Raw genomic sequence first — 20,568 nt, 5'->3', positions numbered from 1 at the left:
TATACAGACTCAGTAGACCCCAAGATGCATGCTCTCTGCGTAACACTATAATAAGCAAGTTGTAATATTCTGTAATATAAATAAAATTCATTACATTTTTCCTTCAGAAGTTTACGTCTGTGCTTCACTGAAAGCAGAAACTTCATTGCACTTGTACTATAATGTAAGACAGGGTTGCAACAGCATTGGCATCAGCTAATAAAATATTTGTTACCAATATTGGCCCCAGAATTTTTTATATTGCACACCCCTACTTCTGACCCCCCATTAAGTCATCACCACAGGAAGTCAGACAATGTGACAGATGAGGTATCACATACTGAACCCTCTCCATGTCACCAAGGGAAAATTAGAATAACTGAACACGTGGATTTGGGGAAGCAGCACATACCTGCCATATTGTCACAACTCGGAAAGAAGGCATCTCACAGCCAAGGCTGAGGAGCCTAATTCTGGTTTTCTAGACACTTAGAAATGACTAGGATGTGCGCAGTGATTTACATGTGGTTGGACCCCATCCGATGCAAATCCTAACCATTAGAGACTATCGCAGAGCTGGAAATATCTCTTCCAGTGCTCCGCCTTTTGAACCATAGGAGGTTTAATGACATGAAAATGAGCAGAACCAGTGTGACAAGTGGAGGCGCACTATTCAAAGCTTAAAATCAGTATGCAGCCCAGCTTCAAGACTCTATAGAGTCCCGGAAAGGCGGCGATATGTACTGATAGAGCTATTTAAGCCCCTGAAAAAGCATCTTTTCTCACAAAAATAAGCCGAGGGTCCTTGACAGATCAACATGTACTGACACAATTCATCTGTTGACGAATGACGGAATCAGCCACATTAAACCGAAACAGTCTCACGTCCTTCAGTCGGCACTTAATCATCTGCCTGATTCAAAATGGGAGAGTGAGCGCATCAGTGCAGGATGTTTATCTGACACGAGGCTCGATCTCATCCTTTAACAATATTTCACTGCCACCGTGCAAAGGGCTTGAGGAGAGATTCAGATGTCAGAGACGCATTCTGATTCACACCCTCAGTCTGGACACTGACGGGAAGAGACAGAGCTCCATCTGCGATGATCAGAAACGACATTATAGATGGAGTGAAGAGCACGCTCACACAAAAACACACACACACACACACACACACACCACTATCGCAGCGGTTAAAGAACACACACGAGCACAAACACAAATGCACACTCACATGCTCAAACACAAAACAATACAGCAGGATTAAAAGACCACACACACACACACACAGACACAGACACATGCACATGAAAATATACAAAATACTATAGCTGGGGTTCAACAGCCCAGTGGGTTACTGAGAAGACAGCTGTTGGCAATCAGTTTCCATTCACGGTTGCACGTGAAAGCAAGCCTGAATCACTGATCTTGAATCAATGTAAAGCTAATGAATGGTTTTTAATGAAAATGTTTATGTGCGTGTGCTACAGTAAATCTACCACCCGTCTATGCCCTGTGAACACTGATGTCCATAGCACCACCAACATTCGGTGTTCCCACCAAATTTTCATATGGGGAATATCTGCCATAAATGTAAAGCACAATGAGCTTGTAATCTTTCAGCCTGGCTCCAAGGTAGAATTACAGAAGGTCTGAGGCCACCAAAGCAGGGGACAAACTGCGGCATATGCTGTTCACATTACTGGAAGTGTTATACAGGTACACAGGGCTTCCATTAATGGAAGGACAGCATCTGAAAACATGTTTCAGCACACAACCAAAAATAACTCTGTGCATAATATACAGGCAAGCTTTTTAAAATTCATGCTCATGGTTTTCTGAATCTAGTTCCCACCCCCAAAAATGAAAAGAACCTGTAGTGCAGCTAAAAATCTCAGTCTGTCCAACGGGAGCATGTGGTGAGTTAGCCATTGTTGCAGGACTGTGCTTTCAGTGCGTGGGATTAGCAAAGCTGTGGTGTTGTGTGTTTAAAGAACTGGATTTGTGAACGGCGTGATGTGGGACCAACAGGAAGCCCAGCTCTGACGTGCTGCCTGGCTCAGTAAACACAGCACAGATACATTCACTGAGGGGTGAAGAGAATAGGCAAAACACGCTACCAAACACACTGATCTTCCATCATCAACAGGGGGCACCGATTAACAAATCGTACCTCCAGCCATCATGGCGCAGGTAGCTGAAGGCCCCGTCAATGATGCTGGCAATAAACTGACCACCTGTGATGAAGAGGTTGTTGACGGTGACCAGCTGGCCCCTCAGGTGGGAGGGTGAGCATTCTGCGATGTAGACTGGGACGGTCATGGAGGCAATGCCTGTTGAGAGAGAGAGAGAAAATGTTATCCAAAGTTCTAGTCCCAAGTTTTTCGTTTTTTCCTGAGTCAATACCCCGAGTGCACCTCTGTGCTATTCACAGTCCCCATTTCCCTTATTTCCTAACTTGTTATTCTGAGCCGTGATTTTCCCCCCCTTTCTTTTTGTACTTCCCCATCTGTCCTTTTGTTTTTGTGACTGCGGTTCTGCCTTGTCTACATGTGGCGTTCGCTCAATGCAATCCCCAAACTGCACTTCCAGACAGACTATGGCAGCATCACTATGGCAGCACAGCAACACTTTAGGTGAACCACAAAAAAGGATTTATCATGCCTGTGATCCAAAAGGAAAAAGGCATATTTCTTGGGGATGGTCTTACCCATCTGTGCTCCATTACAATGGCGAGGATTCAGGAGTCCAGTGGGAGAGTAAACCTGAACTATTGGATTGAGCATCAGTTCAGTTCACTTCAATTAAAATGCTTTATTTGCATGGCATAGCATTGCAGCAGTACATTGGCAAAAGAAAACAACAGCCCGACATAAAACTGAGTAAGAAATCAATATGGTCACAGCATGAAATATAAATTGTTATAACAGCAATGAGGATTCTGCTATTGGACAATAAACAAGCAGAAAAAAACTATCCTACAGTAATATCGATAATGTCATCCCTGTGTGTAACTTCATATGCATTGAGCCCAGTGGTTCATATCCAGTCACTAAATCTGTGATTCAGCTATGCCCTTCTCAAAGAAACTGACAGAGCAATTAAGAGTGCTTCCAATAAAATGATAATGTCAGGCTCAGTTTATCTCAACTGATAAAACCCTTATATTCAGCAGGCATTCAGGGATTTTAATGTCAATGAAAAATGTGGTATTTTGGAAAAGAGTTGACTGTTGTTCTTCCTAAAAACATGAAACGTGACCAGTAGTACTTTCTTCCTTATTAGGGCAATTCCAGGCAATAATATGAATACATATTTTTAAAACCTCATAGTAAACATTCATATATTTAATCTCGGGCTTCACCCCAGTTACAATGCAGCTATATACACACTTTTCATGAGGAACAGACAAGGTATAGGCCTAGGCCTGTTTATCCAGAGTCATCAAACAAGACGACGCCGCTTGCGATAAGTCTATTAATAGTCCGCGCGCTCTTTCGTGTAGCTCTCAGCTGCCTGGAGGACAACGTACCTGTTGCCATGGGAACACCCTCAATGTGCGACTTGCGCAGAGGTTAATCAATAACAACAGAAGAGGAGCTTCATTGGCGCTTCACTGGGTTGTGAAAACACGACAGTGGAGTGTATTCCGCGGGGGAAAAAAGTTAGCATGTTCCTAAAACCTGCCGCAAGGACAGGGACTGACCGTTCACACCAAGCAAGTTTACTGTTGCTCTTATTCATGCAAACAATTGCTTTACAAATAAACGGAGGATATCTCCAAGACAAACATGCATCCTCAAGTACTCAATTGGTTTTACCATGATAGAGCGAATACGAAGCCATAGTTTGTACAGCACCTTCCACTGACAGACACCCCAGAAAGTAATCTTCACACCGCTGAAACCCCTCCATTCAGACTACACCAAGTATTAATACTCTGACAAATTTGTTTCTAATATTGACATTTAAAAAAATCTTGATTGGAAAAGTTCAAAAAATAAGTTATTTTAATTCTCTAGCAGATGCTATATGAGGTTGGAGCTCTTTACACCTGCAGTGCTCTTGGACCTGGGCTGGCCAGTGCTTGAGTTAAGACAATCTAAGAGAAGCTGGTGGCGGTGTTGCTGATAAGCCTATTAGGAGGTAGTCTTTCTTCCTGACAAAGTAAAAGCAATGCATCATGGCAATGATAGCAAATATTATTCTTTTGGCACCCTTTGAATCCTTAAACCAAGATCCTAAACTCAGTGTGGTCATTAAAGATCTGGTGTAGCCAATAACAAAGACAGTGTGTATTTTACTGCCACAGCCAGAACTAGGGCTCCTTCCTACTGTATGATATTAATTAATGATATTAATGAACAGACACTTAATTAATGTCATTATTACAAAGATGCATCCCTCTAAGAACACTCCCATATCTCTTGAGTGACCTTCTTTTCTGACGTTAATCACACCTGTATTAAAACCATATTAACTAGCATTACCAACAGGTGTGATGCAATCAGCCCATGAACAATGGATGGCTTGCTTCACACGGGATGCTTACAAATTGAAGAGCTCCAAACACTCAAATGCTCCAAAATACTAAAGATAGGCAAAATGATTGAGTGGCAAAATGATCGATGGCGATAAAGTCTGCCGCTTGGCTCTTGGACGGCACATCCAGCTGCAGAGCTGGTTCTTGGCACAGCAGAGTGTCCCACAGGCTAGAATTGAATCCTGATTGTGTCATTTCCAATTCCAGCCAGGGGTCTCACTGACTGACGGGGTGACACACCATTAGCCGCAGCACCAGCCAAAGAAAGAAGGTTTCAATCAAGAAGTTATTCCCCATCCTTGTCATATATCAGCAATTGCTTTGGCACCGTCTGCATGAGAAGTGCAGTCCTTTGGCACAACGGCTGCGCACCTCAGCTGGTGGACTGCGCAAATTAAACGAAGCATCAGGTGGCAGAACACAGTTCAGAGGAGATTTTGCCCCCTTGGTTTGATGCTGCAGCAATATGACAGGCCAACAATGGCTGATCCAAATTCTGGAATATTAAACAAATTGGTTAACAATCGGGCTAGGCAACATACCCCTGCAGCACCAGGTCTAAGGTCAATAATTTAGTTATAAAAGATTGAACTGACTTTCTGTGACTAGCTGCTCTAAAACAAATTTGCATACAACTACTGAAAGCATTTTCTGGGCTGCCTTTACCCCTTCAAACCAAGCTGCTGCAGTATCAAAACCGAGGCTTCGGGTCGAGATGATCCTCTGTTTCCCTGATAGCAGACACCCCCTCCGGGTAACATCTGTTCAGTTACATGTCTGGAGAAAGGTCACTTCACAAACAATTGAACCAAAACACAAGAACTGGAAGCTTGGGCTATGTTAAGTGATCACAGAGATGCAAAGACAATTGTGTTAGTTGATAAACATCAAAAATAACCTTTATTTTCCAAAAAATGCCTGAAATTTGGAGCGTCTATATTCAGGCAATTAAAAGCTTAAACAATTTAACAACTAGGTGACTAATTACAATGAGTGCATATTGTAATTAACAACTAATCAGAGAAAGAAACTGTTTGTAAGAACAGAAGGGTATGTAATAGGGTCAAATTAAGCTGCATATTCAATAGGACACATACCACTTAAGACATTATTACAGTTACAGTCTCAGAAACTACTTTTAGAATAGAAACCCTGGAGATGTGTGGCAGTTATTATTCTAGAGATCATCACCATCTTTGTGTGAAAGTGCATTATTCTCACAGACAATTACCACCTTCCATTGGATAGTGCATTATTCCCCACAGAGAAAATCACCAACTACAGCTGAATGGTGGATTATTCCCAGAGATAGTCACCACATTCAGATTTCAAAGCGCACCAGCCTCTATGTCCAGACTGTGCTCAGCCTAACAAGTTTATCCAAAACTCAATACCACAGCGGCTGGACCCTGGGGACCCTCCTGTCATAGCTACAGTATAATTGGCTCTGTGTCATATCCTTCAAATCCTCTCTGTTCCAAGGACTTGGGCTATAACATCCATCCCTCGCGGTCTGTACCATACCCACTTTACTTCCTGAGGAGTGCGACTGCAATGTTGTGGAGTTAAACCCAAGGGCAATGGCTAAAAATATTCCCGTGTGTTTGAGTACGAACTGAAAATTAACGCTGTGTGAAATCTTAGCAAGGCCTGCGGCCTCCTTGATGAATCTGTTGACTGAGGACCAGCAGACCTGTTAACCGACAATGTTGGGGGGAGGGGCTGGAGTTGTCTTCCCTCCCCCACAACTGCTACACTGCTAGTACAGCCCCTGAAAATATTCACCAGGGAACAAATGTCTCTAACAGACTTTTTTTAAAATCCTAATGCTGCTGTTATTGCAGTTATGTTGTTACCTTACTTAAAATATTAGTAGCAAGCACACACATTTGAAGGAATCCAGCAGTACTTAGTCCAGCATTCTGTCCGGGCAGTTGTCATCTCCCACTTGAAACACAGCAAATCTCTTCTTGCTGGCCTTTGTGCCTTCACCATCAGATCTCTGCAGCTCATCCCGACTGCTGTTGCTCATCTTATCTACAACCTCCCCAAACTCAGCCATGTCACTTCCCTTCTCACTTTCCTCTACTGGCTGCCAATGTCAGCTCACATCAAATTCAAATCCTTGGTGCAGGCAGCTAAAGGGACAGCTCCAGTATATTTTCAAAAGATCATCAGACTCTGCAGACCCAGCAGACATCTCTGTTCCTACCTCTGGGCATCTGGCACCCGCCCCCAGCTGCGTGCCTGCACTTCTAGGTTACGTCTCCTGTTTGTTCTGGCCCTGCGGTGGTGGAAAGAACTTCCCACTTCAGTTAGAACAGCAGAATCTCTGCCCACCGTCTGACACAGACAAAATCCTCATCTCTTCCGACTGCAGCACGGCTCCCCACAACCACCTTTAAAATATCCTCTCCCTTTCTCTTTCTTTGCATTTCCTTTTGGGTGTTATAGGTATAGCTGTGTAAAGATAGGTTATCTGTCATTTATTACATTAGAACTTGTTTAATATTAGAATTATTGATCATAAATGGGCCTCTGTGCCTAGGTGATATAGCCTAGCATTTTAGTATTCCTGAGAGCAACACTGATGTTCTCCACTACTGTATGCCGTTCAGGATAAGAGCGGCTGACAATTGATTGTAATGAAACGTAATAGATTCAATCTCAGTCATAACGGCCCCAGCCATTAAAGCCATAATAGTTCTGGCCCTCACTTCATCTCAGTGATGAACACTTTCTGTTCATTGCCCACAGGCCATGTTAGTACTTGTGGAAAGTATGTAGGACGTGTTTAGAGATGCACAATGACATTTATGCTGCCATGGATTACATTTCTGCAATATTACATAATGGACTGAGGGCAGCAGCCTGAAACTACAGACAAAAGGGTTCCTGCTGGCTAGACATACACTCACCGGCCACTTCATTAGGTCCACCTGTTCAACTGCAAACTGCACCCGTTAACGCAAATATCTAATCAGCCAATCACGTGGCAGCAACTAAATGCATTTAGGCATGTTGACATGGTCAAGACGATCTGCTGAAGTTCAAACCAAGCATCAGAATGGAGAAGAAAGGTGATTTTGAACGTGGCATGGTTGTTGGTGCCAGACCGGCTGGTTTGAGTATTTCAGAAACTGCTGATCTACTGGGATTTTCACGCATAACCATCTCTAGGGTTTACAGAGAATGGTCCAAAAAAGAGGAAATATCCAGAGAGCGGCAGTTCTCTGGGCGAAAATTACTTCTTGATGGCAGAGGTCAGAGGAGAATGGCCAGACTGGTTCGAGCTGATAGAAAGGCAACAGTAACTCAAATAACCACTCGTTACAACCAAGGTATGCAGAAGAGCATCTCTAAATGCACACCACGTCAAACCTTGAAGCAGATGGGCTACAGCAGCAGAAGACCACACCGGGTGCCACTCCTGTCACCTGAAGTGGCCGGTGAGTGTATGTGATGACACTGGTTGATATTGGTACTGTAGATGCAGCCCAAGATAAAGAAAGCGTATCTATCAAGTCAATTACAGGCAGAAAGAAATATTTTCTTCTAACAATAACAAAATTACCAAACCACCACATAGTGATTTACACAGCATGACTGTACATTGCATTGATTTCTGCTAGCAAAATCACCAATAAAAGAAAGCCTCCATCATAACCCAATAACCTTTACCAAACCAGCAATTTGAGGAAGAAACAAGTGCCTTGAAAACAAAAACTTAACAAATAATGGGTTTCATACTTTTACCGTGATTTTACCTGCCATCAAGAAACAGCTGAAAGCCTGGCTACATAACTTGACCGCAATTACCAAAAATACTCATACTTGCCGATTTCAAAATGAGAACACACCATGAACCACTGACAAAGGACAGTCTCCAAGGTGAGACTCCTACAGTGAACCATTATATTGTGCGCTGTTTTGTGTCGAGATGGTTTCCTTAAAAAAAGCCTCTGAAGATTACAGCCTTGTGACCATGCATTATATCACAGCAGCGATCGTACAACGCTGATGAAGTCAAATTACATAATATGCATTCTCATTCAAAATAACTTCATGCCTGAAAGCTTGAACAGACAGAAGCTTTCACAAGCTGTTGGACAGCACTTCCCTGCTGTTGATCATTCACAGATATGAAAAGCATTCAGTGAAAGGTTTTAAGATGGAAAGATTGGAAAAATTCTGGTGGTCTGAATAATTCAACGATTTCCTTCAGTGTTCCTACAAGAACTGACAGTTGGAACTGAAGTGAACCAGAAGAGAGAAGCCATTCAGTTTGCACAGACTGTGGTATCAGATTGACAAAAATACACATACACAGAGCACATCTTTATAATTAAAATGCTGACAACCTCAAAATGTTCATCATTTAATTTGTTTCAAGTGAGGAACTGAAAGTGTCTTCAACAGCATTCAAATAGGCTAGTTTCATTCGCCGCAAGAAAGCAAGCAGTAGCAAGAGTATGGACTCAGACACCAGGATTTCCAGTGAACTTGGACTCGAATAGACCATAAGAAGTTGTAGTTTACGTAAATGGATTAAACTGAGCAGACGCATCCATGAGTTGGCCCATTGTTATGGTAACAATACCAAAAACAACATTAATGTCTGCTGTTTTATTTGAAATTGCAAGGAACAGTTTCTATATAAGTCACAGCAAACAACAAAATGATGCCGATATGCTATTTGATCAATGTCAAGAGAAACAGAGCATGAAGCTGCAAAAAATGTTATTATCTGAAGTGCTGTAGTTTCTGTACGGAGCTTCAACAAACAGGTTTGTACAAAAATAATTTTACAAAAAGAAAAATGTTTTACCCTGAAACAAGGACACAAGTTCTTCAGAACACAGGAAGGAAAGGATATACTATACAACACACTGGTACTTTACTTACTATGCTAGAGAAGAAAAGCTTGAACAATGGACACTAAAACTGATGCCAGAATATGTAGGCTATTTATTGTTTGCATTTCCCTCATAGCTGTGCATGTAAATGAAAATACAAACACTACTTGTCAGTTGTTACAAATACTGTTACAAAATAATGTGTATCTTATGGGCAGGTTTTCGCACACACCAACATCAATACGTGTCAGACAGGCCAGTAAACCAACAGGAGATGATTAAATATAACTGCAAAGAGTAGGCTATAGCACTGGAATTTTTATTGCATAAACTAATATTTTATTTTTTTATTGCCCCAGTTGCAAACTGCTTATTTTGTTTTTTTGCACCTTACAAACTTTAACTCATTTTAAATCAATATTTCGTACCCTCACAAAGAAAAACAATTTTTTTGCATTCTTGCATTTTAATCAATCCCCTTATTCTGTAATACATAGCACTAGGTATGACACATCAGTAAACATTTCAGCTTTCGTTCTTCTTAAGTATCTGATTGAGTGGTAACTGAATGATTTAATGAGATGTTTGCTGAAAATAATTGGACAATTGGCACATGGCTTGAAATAGAAGCTCTACTCATCCCTTAGTGCTGAATGAGCAGAATACATAAACACCCCAAAATGACCTCCAGGCCATAGCTAACGATTTCAATCTCAAACTTCTGATGGAGTCTACACAATCTTCATGGTCAACTCCAGACAGCATTCTTGGTAAAAAGGAATTAGCCTACCCCTTATGGACAATGGCAATTTTGGACCCAACATTCCAAATTGCATTCCAAGATGCAAATCTAAGCAAGAGAAGAGACAAAACTTGTCTAAATGATCTTTATTTTTAAAGCAGAACAAAAATATAAAGAACTGAATTCGCCTTGACAATGATGTTACCAGCAGAGTCAAATAAGCCTATAGCCAATTCATGTTCCATTTGACATTCAGCTTTAGTATTCATCCACATTGCAGTGATCTTCTGCCTCAAACAACTGACCTCAGATCATATCAGTCATCAATAACCCTTACCTCAGTCAAATTCTGAAAAATAACCATTCAGAGCATAGATCAAAACTCTGCAGAAGCTACATTCTCCTTGTCCAGTTGCTTTGTCCAAGAGAACTCTCCCCATGGTTAACCCAGGATTGAAATGAAATAATTTTATGTTTATTTCAAGGGCCAATCAAATGCATTATACCACAATAAAATGAGTGGTCATCTTTCAGGGAACATAGACATCCTATCAAATGTGATTTGGTTTGGCAAGATGTGGCACAGTCCATAGGGCAGCTAAGCGATTTCCCCTGCGTGGGTGGGGCTTTGCTCCCCAGACTGGCAGTTCCTCAGCTGTGGTCCCTTCTCTATCTCTGGTCCTCTCCGCTGTCTGTCTACCCGTCCAAATAAAGCGAGCCATTCAAGGAGAGTGGACTGTCCCGCTCCCCTTAAAAAAATTTAAATGTGATTTGATTTTCAATAATAAAGCCTACTGCCGCAGTTATACTTATTTAAGACAATACCAACTCTATACAGATAAGTTCAGAGCGATTAACATCTTATTATTGAAATTAGCCTAACCTTTTAAAGTACAAACCACTTTCCTCAACAATTCTGTTCATGCATTTCCATTTTGCTCTTAATATAATATACAATATATAATCTGGCTAAAACTCAAAGTGGCAATACAAGTAGCATTTACTAATGTGAGACAAGATATCAGCCCTCTTTACAGGTGAAAATATATTTTAGACAAGCAACAAAACTTAGCAGACCTTATTAATCTCTGACAACTTATACAGAGAACCCTCAGAAATTGGAAAGAAAAAATCTGGAAAAACATGGTTTCGGTTTACATGACAAACATACAAAGTCTCTGACTGAGTACACTACAGACCATCAGAATAATGTAGACTACCTGCACAGAACAACATTAAAAACAGACACGGAAGTAAACATGCTACATTCAGATTCATCTGATCCAGACCAGCACTAACCATAATTAGGTCATGGACAGCAGTCCAACTCCTTATCACCCAGCAAACCTCCACAGTACAGGGGTCACCCAAAAGAAAATTCCCCTCAGAATTAACAGAAGTATTTTTTATGAGTACCATCTTGTTTAAACTCTTCTCATAATGTAGAAAAAGTATGGTCTGCAGTGGGTTTCATTTTGTTTTCGAAAACTGGGGGGTTATATTTTAAGGGCAACCATTGTTCAAAAATCTCACAACCCTCCACTGATGCCGAATGAATGAATGAATGAATGAATGAATGAATGAATGAATGAATGAATGAAGGGTTAGCACTCAACATAACCTAAAACGGGTTTAAAGACCTTTAAGGTGGATCTATCAAAGTATTTTTGGCACCTATGAAACGTGATTTTCACTCGAAGAATATTCTGCAAAACTGGGGAAATGGATGGGCAATTAATGGGCCATTATGAGAGTACTGCTTCTAAAAACAATGTTACTGATTCAAACAGCCAATGATTTTACACAGAAGGGATTGCGCTCTAATGCAAATATTGTCAGATGTCACGCATTCGTGCATCTGGTGAATAAGGTAAATATTAGTACGGAACACGTCTGTGCCACTATTTCTCTAACCTCTGAATGGTTTAAATCGTACTTAAATACACCGTGGCCACTTAATAGCACGGAGTAAATCGCCTGATTTACACAAACAAAAATGTGAAAATTACCAGCAAATTTGAACGGCTCAACGGGGGACTTTTTGTGACCGCTTGGGTGTGCAGAGGGTGTGCATTCGAACTTCCTTCTGAGTGGAGTCGTGGGAATAAGCCATTTATAAAAAGAAATTATGTATCATTCATGAATTGGGACAGTCTCAAACATCGGTCTACATAAAACCTCACACATTAAATAACCTAGCCAACTTTTGACACGCTTAAACATACATATAACATAGCCTACGTTACCACATTGCATTAGCCTACTGCATTTAAGGTTTATGAGAAAAGAAAAAAAACTTAAACAAAACTTACCTAATCCAAGTCCAACTATAAGTCGTCCAACAAGTAGAGCCTCTTTATTCGGAGCAACACTTAACACTACGCCCCCACCGGCGAAGATAAAGCTGGCCAACAGGATGCACTTTCTGCGTCCGACAATTCCATTCAGATACCCGCCGGCCAGGGCGGACAACGCAGCGGCGCCAACAGTACTTGAGACGAGCAGTTCTTGCCAAAATGCACTCAAATTCATCTCCTTCTTCAGCAAGAGCATGGCTCCTGACACCACCCCGGTGTCATAGCCGAACAAAAAGCCCCCCAGTGCGGAGAAACCTGCCAGGACATACACAAACGCAGGTGTGACCTCCTGTTGGAACTGCTTGCGGGCGGCTCGCTCCAAGTCACCGGTGGAGGCGGACGAGGGTCCCTGGCTGTCGATGCTTGCGTTGGAGGGAGCCTGGATGAGGCTCCGCTCTCCATCATCGCTTACTTTCTTCCTTCTCTCGCCCATCAGGTTGCTCATACTTCGCAGGTTATAGTCATTATCACTGGATTTTCGGGACATAGGGGAAAAACAACAGCACAAATGTGATCACAACACAGTTCAGTCAAGACCAGAAACGCTGTTTTGCAATATAAAAAGTGTCGACAATGCCAAATCTTACAGACTGAATAAATTAAAGCGTTCTTCACAGTTCGGAGATACAGTTACTGTATTTGAGCTTCCCAAGATTAAAAGTTGCGGATAAACTGTGCGTCCGCTGGTGTCATTGTTGTAGGCTATCTGGTAGCCCGGGCGAGTGAGTTTAGCCTACGCTCGCAGCGATGAGGACGAATACACAAACAGAAGCAAAGGTAAGACTGAGGAGGAGTCAATTCAATTCGTCACCGAGCGGTAGTGTGTGACGTAAAATACATTACACATGCCTGCTGTAGTGACTACAATCTTCTATATATTTTAATTTCGGATAATTCCAGACCATGCCGTGTCCTTTTGCTAAACTCTCATATTCGGACACTATAACCTAGTGTTCTAAAGGTATCGCATTTCCCCATCTATTCTACATTCGTAACATTAGCCAAAGGACCCGTTAAGACACGGAGAGAGGTGTTCCCACTGACTAAAATCACCAGGCCTAGTTTACAATCAGCTAAATCATCTTGCCTTTGGTCAAATGAGGTAGAGCATCACGCCCGTGGTTGATAGACAACTCAAATCCACAGTTGTCTATCAACTGGAATTTCTGTAAATTCTCTCCCCAACATCTTGATGCATTTGAAAAAATGAAAGGTTTCCTGTCGTTCTGAACAAATGTCATTATGTAACTGGACCATATTTAGTTAAACAAACATTACTATTGCGGGTTAAAGAACATTCTTAATTTTAACGGCGAATCGAGCCACAAGACCCTCTGGAATTTGGACATAGTGGTATCCCTGAGCTAAAAGCAAATATGATATGCCGATTTCTTGTGCCCTCTACTGACAAAATGGAATATTGCACTTAATTCGTGCTGCGTGTCCACAAACTGGCTGCTACTGCACTTTTAAAAACTGGAATGCAAATTTTGACATGAGAGTGACTAAGGCAGCGTCTGAGCCTATAGTGTATTGACACTGTTGGCCATAGGTTAGCCTACTGATTGAGCGCTAGTGCGGCGTATCAAGGTCAATTGAACAAAATGTGCTATACATAAATCGTTTGTTTACACCACGTAAATACGATTATATAAAGTCAAGCAACTTTAATTAGCCCTAAAGAATGGTGATAATGAGCACTGTATGATTTCCCTACGATTGTCGCATGCCTTAGCCTACATTTCTCCTACTCGGTCTGCCGTAAAGCGATTCGGTAGAGATTGCTTCCTTCCGAGTTTGACAACAATGAACCAAGTGAATAGCTAGTTTAACAAACCCACATTTAATTAAACACATAGCAACAAAAACAACTATTTGTCCACTGACTTGATTAAGTGACACAATATTAATAAGCGTTACCTTTTTGGTTGGTTTTCGTTATCTTCGCAAGGGAGTTGCAGAGCAGGAAAACACCGGTTTTGCCAGTCCCAGAAGGAAATTGTACATTGCCTAAGTCATATGATTCTGAAGATTTGGGGAGGAGAGATATGCTTGCTACAGTTACGCCTTTGAAACGACAGGCTGTGATTGAAGAAAAATCTCTGCAACCAGATCGTTTAGACGTTGTGGATCAGTACGTGACCACTCCCGACCAACTTCGGGAAACTGAACTGTAACTCTTTATTTCGTCATATTTAGCTTCTTTTATATGCAGCAGAGGCGTGATCATTTCGCACGATAGCCTACAGTAGGCTAGTCTTGTCTGTTCTGGGACAATGATTTCACGGCTTCGCGCCATGTAGAAGTCCTTAAATGTATTTGCACTCTGTTAGGAAAGAAGTGCACCAGAGAGCATGGTTAACAAAGAGGAATTAGAAGTAAAACTGAAAAAACTTGTCGTGAGATTAAAAAATGTGCAAGAACGAAAGCAGCTCGGCACTTTGGTGCAGATCATTGAAGATCTTCTTTACCTGGCACAAAACGATGAGTGGGGTAGGTGACATTTTACGGTTGTCAGTGATGCAGACAAACATGATTTGACCAATTGGTCGTATGTGGGTATCTTTAAAATTGTTTTTTGTTCGTTTTATTATTACAAGAAGTATTGTCTATATTCTGTATGAATTTGTAGATCAAAACAGAGCTAGCCTCCAAACGTTTCTTACACGTCTATAAAGGAAAGCGAAAGTCGCAGTTAAAATAGACCTTGATTTTGCGGTAAACGTTTGTAGTAGGCTACCTGAAAATGAATACATAAATTATTTTAGAAGTTCTTTGCAACCTCTACCATTGCCTACAGCGGCAGATCTGTTTGAAGAAAAGGAAGTTCACTCTCCTCTGATGGTGGTGCTGTCATCTTACATCAACAGTCACGATGTGCAGCAGGTCAGTAACAGGAACAGTGAGTTTCTGAATGCAGGTGTGCGTCTGCCTAAAAACCAAGAATAGCGTTCAGCTTCTCACACACTCTCACGTGCTGTTCTATGATAGCAGTGCAGTTGTGTTGTTTTATGTTAAGCAGCTCAGTACAGTCGCTCTCTTCCATGAGTACAGCTGAGTATAGGCGTGTTGTCGTAACCTCTGCCTCTGCTCCACAGGTGGGGTGGTCACTCCTCTGTCGACTGTTGGAAATATGCCCCGGGACCCTGGAGAAGCTGGCAAGGCCACTGAGTGCTGGCAAGGACTGGGAGGTACTGGGAATACATCAGTAAGTATACAGCCGTGGGTACATGCACACTTGTGAATGTGTGTGCATAAGTGGATATGTGCTTGTGTAGGTTGTGTGTAGGTGCAAGTTTGTGTGTGAATATATGCTTGTGCAGGGATGTGTAGGCCTAGTTCCGTAGATACTTTCGGCAAATATGCACTTATAACTGTAGGTCTAGGTGAATATACACTTGTAGGTGTCTGTTTTGGATATGTCCTTATTTAGGTGTGTGTAGGCAGCGACACACTTGTATCACACGCTTTTGATGGATGTGCCGTTGTGCCGGTAGAGGCAAATACATACTTGTATAGGTGTATATGTGTTGATGGATACACAAGCAAGCTTACACAGGAATACAATGTCCATTTGTATCGGTCCATACTGCAGCCAGGTATAGTCAAAGGTCATACAGGGATACTCATTAGGGTGTGAATAGAATGTCGAATAGCAGTTTAGTGGAAAGTGCCCTATTTTTATACCATTTGGCAATGTATTGATCTCTGAACTGCTCCACTAAATATCCCACTGTATAAATAAGTATTATTCCATGTATACAGAGTCACCCTGAATACATTAGTAGCAGGTTGTATTGTTCACAGAGATCTAAATTTGAATAGGAATGTGAATGTTAAAGATCATTCACTGTGTACTCCTGTAAACTGTACTCATGTGAATGGCTTTCAGTTAACAGAATGATTCTGTTTGCAAGAAATTTCAATAAGGCTTCTGCTCAAATCATTGGTCTGAGGGTGCTTTTATAAAAGTTGTAAATTACCTAGAACGTATGCCTTGTGTATACTACATGACTCAGGACCTATCCTTTGTCCACTCCTTTTTCATTGTATATACCCCTTCTTAGTAGAACACATGGTTGCTGTGTTATTTTCATTGTTTTGGAGATGATACTTTCTGACACATGATACTTTCCGAAGGCACTGTAATTATTAAATATGATCCTGTGTGTGTATATGTGTGTGTAAATTAACAGGCAGATCCTCAAGGTGTTGTCACTTCACAGTGGACAGTGCAAACTCATGACAGTGGGCCTTCGAGTTTTGACGTTCCTCCTAAAATCAGGTGGGACTCCTTTATGGCTCTGCAGTACAGAGAACCCATCGCTCCCAGAGCAGCCTGCAGTCCAGTGCTCCTGGTTGTATAGCATATACACACTGATGCAATACATAGATCATTTATATGCATGTTCTTTATTCTATATGTGTTAAATTCCTCGCTTTCATATTGTGATTTTATTTTCTTTTTTTTGTTTTTGTTGGAAGATGTGATCATGTTGACGTGTTTGGAGGACGATATGGACATCTTTGACTTGATTCTCAGCGCTATGACAACTTTCTCCACCAATGAGGAGGTTCAGACCCATGGCTGCAGGTCACTGCAGCTACTTCTGGAGCAGGGTACTGGAAGCTTGAGAATTCAATCACATTCCCATGGTGACATCCTTCAGTGCCAGTGGGCCATTTTAATTGGGTTTAAATAACCATAGGAATAATACTGTTGATGTTGTTCTACACTGTTAACCATCCCCTCTGTGCATGTTTCAGTGCAGTGTTATCCATTCTGTGAGCCAATCGGCGATTGACCAAATTGTTTGTTTTTTTTGTCACTTCACATGGTCACTGTAATCCATCCATTGATTCTTCAAGCCACAGCCCCCCACCCCATTTAACAGCATACCTGACATGGTATTAATATATAAATGATTGTGTGTGTGTCTGTGCATACATGTTTGTGTTTGTGTTGTGTGTGTGTGTCTTTATCTTCAGTTGCCGATGTGCACCTAGTGGAGTTTGTGGAGAGAGGGGACCACAGCGTGGTTCTGAGTGTGGTTCGAATGTTCCAGAACAATGAAGATTTGGTTCTACAGGCGCTGAAAGTTCTACTGCCTTTAGCAGGCCCAGGTGACTCTTGCTCTCTCATCCAAGGTCTTATGGTGATACACAGGTCAACTGTGGTGCACGAGTAGTAGTTAGAGAAGTGAGTCCTAACCAGAACATTACTAGTTAAATTCATGCAGGTGTGGCTTTTGCTTCTTGTGTGTGTACAGTACAGTACAGTACTCAAGCTAATTTGCTGTTTTCAATGTCCAGGTATATAAGATGATACATTACAGGCATTTAGGAGACTTACACAACTTTTACATAGCATTTTACATTGCATCAATTTATACAGCTGGATATATACTGAAGCAATTCAGGTTAAGTACCTCGCTCAAGGGTACAACGGCAGTGTCCTATCCAGGAATCTAATCTATGACCTTTTGGTTACAAGCCGAGTTCCTTACCCACTGTGCTACACTGCAACTGTGCATTCTTTAAGGTGTTCAGGCAAAGAGTTTTTGCAAAGCAATTCATTTCTAAAAGAATTTAAGGAAAAGTTTGTGCTTGAATGATGTAACCTTTTGAAGTCCGAAGTAAATGTAGAAAAGCTTTTTATAACTATAGACTGTATGAGACTGGTGCAGCCCAAACCATGATCTGGTATGGATAAAACAGCTAATGCTTTGAAAATAAAAGAAGCCGCTGTGTATGCATTTGCATTTTTCATCGCTTACAGCTGTGACAGACAAGTATTTTAACATAAAATTCTAGTTTCCGATACTCAACTCATATTTGAATCCACTTTGTGCCAAATAATTTGTATTTGGCCAGTGGTTTATTCTTCAGGGATGCATTGCTGGATTATTCAAGCGATTAGTAATTTATACGAAATTATTACTCCATACACAAGTAAGAAATATGCTTTTCAAAGTACAATTTAAGAGTGTTTTTTTGTACCTGTATTGCAGCCAGTAATGTGGAGATCCTGGTGTCTGGAAATGAACGATGTTACAGCCTGATAAACCAAGTCATGCAGGCTTTCCCACACCATCAGCTCCTGCAGGAGGTCGGGTGCTGCCTGTTCCAGAAATTCATCTCATTAGGTGTGTGGGTAGTTTATAAGTTAAAGGTCAATCAGTTGCTCACACTGCTGACTCCAGCTGCTTCCATTTAATTGGTGTTAGAAAATGAGTATTGACAATAATAATTAAATAATAATTAAATAATTATATTGGTTAAAATATTGATTTGTATGTTATTGATGTTTTTGTGTGGGTGCTTCTTCACTGAAAGACACCTGTCACATTAAATTGAAAGTTTGGAATTGTAGGGTTCCATCTCTTCATTGTATATTCAGTATTTGGCATATCAAGCCTTGTAACTGGGGAGAATTGTATATTTCTATTTTCCCCACCTGGGCCCTAGCCAGTTTCAACAATCAACCAAACATTTGCATCACTGTAGTGTCCGTAGCACACCTCTGCTAATGACCAATCTCTGGAGGGGTAGGCCAAAACCAGTTTCTTCAGCTATCTACTTGCAGTCATTGTCTTATCTCTTTGACATGCATTACCACATACTGTATTTAAACACACCACTCACTTCAGTTTTCAGAGTTATTCTTGGCACAGACGGCCTGAGTGTACTGAGCTTCTGAGTTTGTCTCTCCTTTGAGCGTTGTAATAAACTTCAGTTCTCTTAAGAGGACAGGAAAGCTTTGACATATCAAACATTAGCTAGAATTTCCAAGTCCTATATCCTAGCATTGTTTTTGTGTTGCAGCTATGTTAGTTTTAAATTTAAAAAAGGTTAATTATGGTGTTTAGTGTACTAATGAGCAAAAAGGCCATAAAAATCCTTCTTATATAAAAAAAAAAATAGTGATTTCAAATTCAGCCAGAAAAGATAAGCTTTCATCATGTTAGATGATGACTGATAGTGGTTGGAGAAGGAAACTGCGTAATGTCTGATGGCTTGATTCTGCAGAGAGTTGTTACAACATCCTGGTTCTAAATGGAGTGCACAGGATGATCGCCAGAGCATGCTTCATGTACCCAGAGAACGCGCGACTTCAGACGCCTGCCCTGTCCTGTCTGGCTGCCCTCAGTAAGTGTGCAAACTCACTAACACACAACTCTCTCTTTCTGTTTAACACGTTATCTCCCTCACATACACACATGCCCCAAAGCAGACTCACACATGCACACTGTAACTCTCTTGCACATGCTGACATTCACCCAATCAGACATTTACTGTTGTTCACACAGATGCACATTATTCAACTGACTGGGTACCTCATACTTAATGTACCACACATATTTGCAGAAATTCTAATGTGTATATTTATTAATAAAATCTGTTGTGTAAGCATAATATTTCCTTTTCTATTAACATTTTATCGGCACTGTTATAAAAACTTTGATCTTTGAATGTATATGTATATATATATATATATATATATATATATATATATATATATATATATATATATATATATATATATATATAAATGTTTGCTTTGACCCATTCAGCTGAAACAATAGTGCAGAATAAAGGACTTGCAGAAGAGGAGGAAGTGGAGGAGTTGTCCTGGTTGGATGCTTGCTGCACAGCACTGGAATTTCACACAGGTGATCCTCTGGTTCAGGCAAGTCCACAGCGCCCCCACCTGGCATATATTTGCAGCACACCCAGCTTTCCCAGAATAGACATCTCTCTGCTCTACCCTTTTACTCTTTTTGTAGAATAGATGTCTCACTGTCTGTCTCGTGTCCCTTTGCAACCAGGAGGCTGCATGTTTGGCTCTAAACAGCCTTCTGGTTCAGGACCCTCGGCTTCACCAGAGGTTTGGGGATCAAGATGAGAGGTCAGTTTTTCATTCTACATGATTGTGATTGGTTGGCCTCGTCTACCAGCTGCACATTGATTGGTTTATTTTTTTTAATGTGCACTATGGTGATTGTTCATTATCACATAATGGTGGCTGAGAAGAGGTTTGGATCCATCAGAATTAATAAATATATAGGAGCGACTTTCTCAGACTTCACC

General features: G+C 41.1%; 2 protein-coding genes across 7 annotated transcripts in view; one reads left to right on the top strand and one right to left on the bottom strand.

The window, feature by feature from the left end:
* LOC118231409 (proton myo-inositol cotransporter-like) overlaps nucleotides 1–14,530 on the bottom strand; it is a 48,408-nt gene extending 33,878 nt beyond the window's left edge. The window contains exons 1-3 of one of the 6 annotated variants that reach the window (XM_035425176.1): nucleotides 14,398–14,530; nucleotides 12,433–12,947; nucleotides 2,153–2,312 (exon numbers count right to left, since the gene is read on the bottom strand). In XM_035425176.1, coding sequence (XP_035281067.1) covers nucleotides 2,153–2,312; nucleotides 12,433–12,922 — 650 coding nt within the window. In that variant the 5' untranslated portion in view covers nucleotides 12,923–12,947; nucleotides 14,398–14,530. Of the gene's footprint in view, nucleotides 1–2,152; nucleotides 2,313–12,432; nucleotides 13,269–13,564; nucleotides 13,776–14,397 lie in introns of those variants that run through there. The other 5 variants (XM_035425178.1, XM_035425177.1, XR_004766055.1 and 2 more) reach the window with 5 other exon arrangements.
* A 265-nt stretch (nucleotides 14,531–14,795) lies between these two features.
* Nucleotides 14,796–20,568, top strand: part of lrrk2 (leucine-rich repeat kinase 2) — a 32,028-nt gene continuing 26,255 nt past the window's right edge. The window contains exons 1-10 of the mRNA XM_035425173.1: nucleotides 14,796–14,970; nucleotides 15,278–15,363; nucleotides 15,576–15,685; nucleotides 16,674–16,762; nucleotides 16,963–17,097; nucleotides 17,467–17,601; nucleotides 18,489–18,623; nucleotides 19,507–19,626; nucleotides 20,052–20,167; nucleotides 20,307–20,386. Coding sequence (XP_035281064.1) covers nucleotides 14,832–14,970; nucleotides 15,278–15,363; nucleotides 15,576–15,685; nucleotides 16,674–16,762; nucleotides 16,963–17,097; nucleotides 17,467–17,601; nucleotides 18,489–18,623; nucleotides 19,507–19,626; nucleotides 20,052–20,167; nucleotides 20,307–20,386 — 1,145 coding nt within the window. The 5' untranslated portion in view covers nucleotides 14,796–14,831. The remainder of the gene's footprint in view (nucleotides 14,971–15,277; nucleotides 15,364–15,575; nucleotides 15,686–16,673; nucleotides 16,763–16,962; nucleotides 17,098–17,466; nucleotides 17,602–18,488; nucleotides 18,624–19,506; nucleotides 19,627–20,051; nucleotides 20,168–20,306; nucleotides 20,387–20,568) is intronic.

The sequence above is a fragment of the Anguilla anguilla genome, chromosome 7, assembly GCF_013347855.1.
Source record: "Anguilla anguilla isolate fAngAng1 chromosome 7, fAngAng1.pri, whole genome shotgun sequence".
NCBI lineage: Eukaryota > Metazoa > Chordata > Actinopteri > Anguilliformes > Anguillidae > Anguilla > Anguilla anguilla.
Note: the sequence above shows the minus strand (reverse complement) of the source record. Positions and strands in the feature narration are given on the sequence as shown.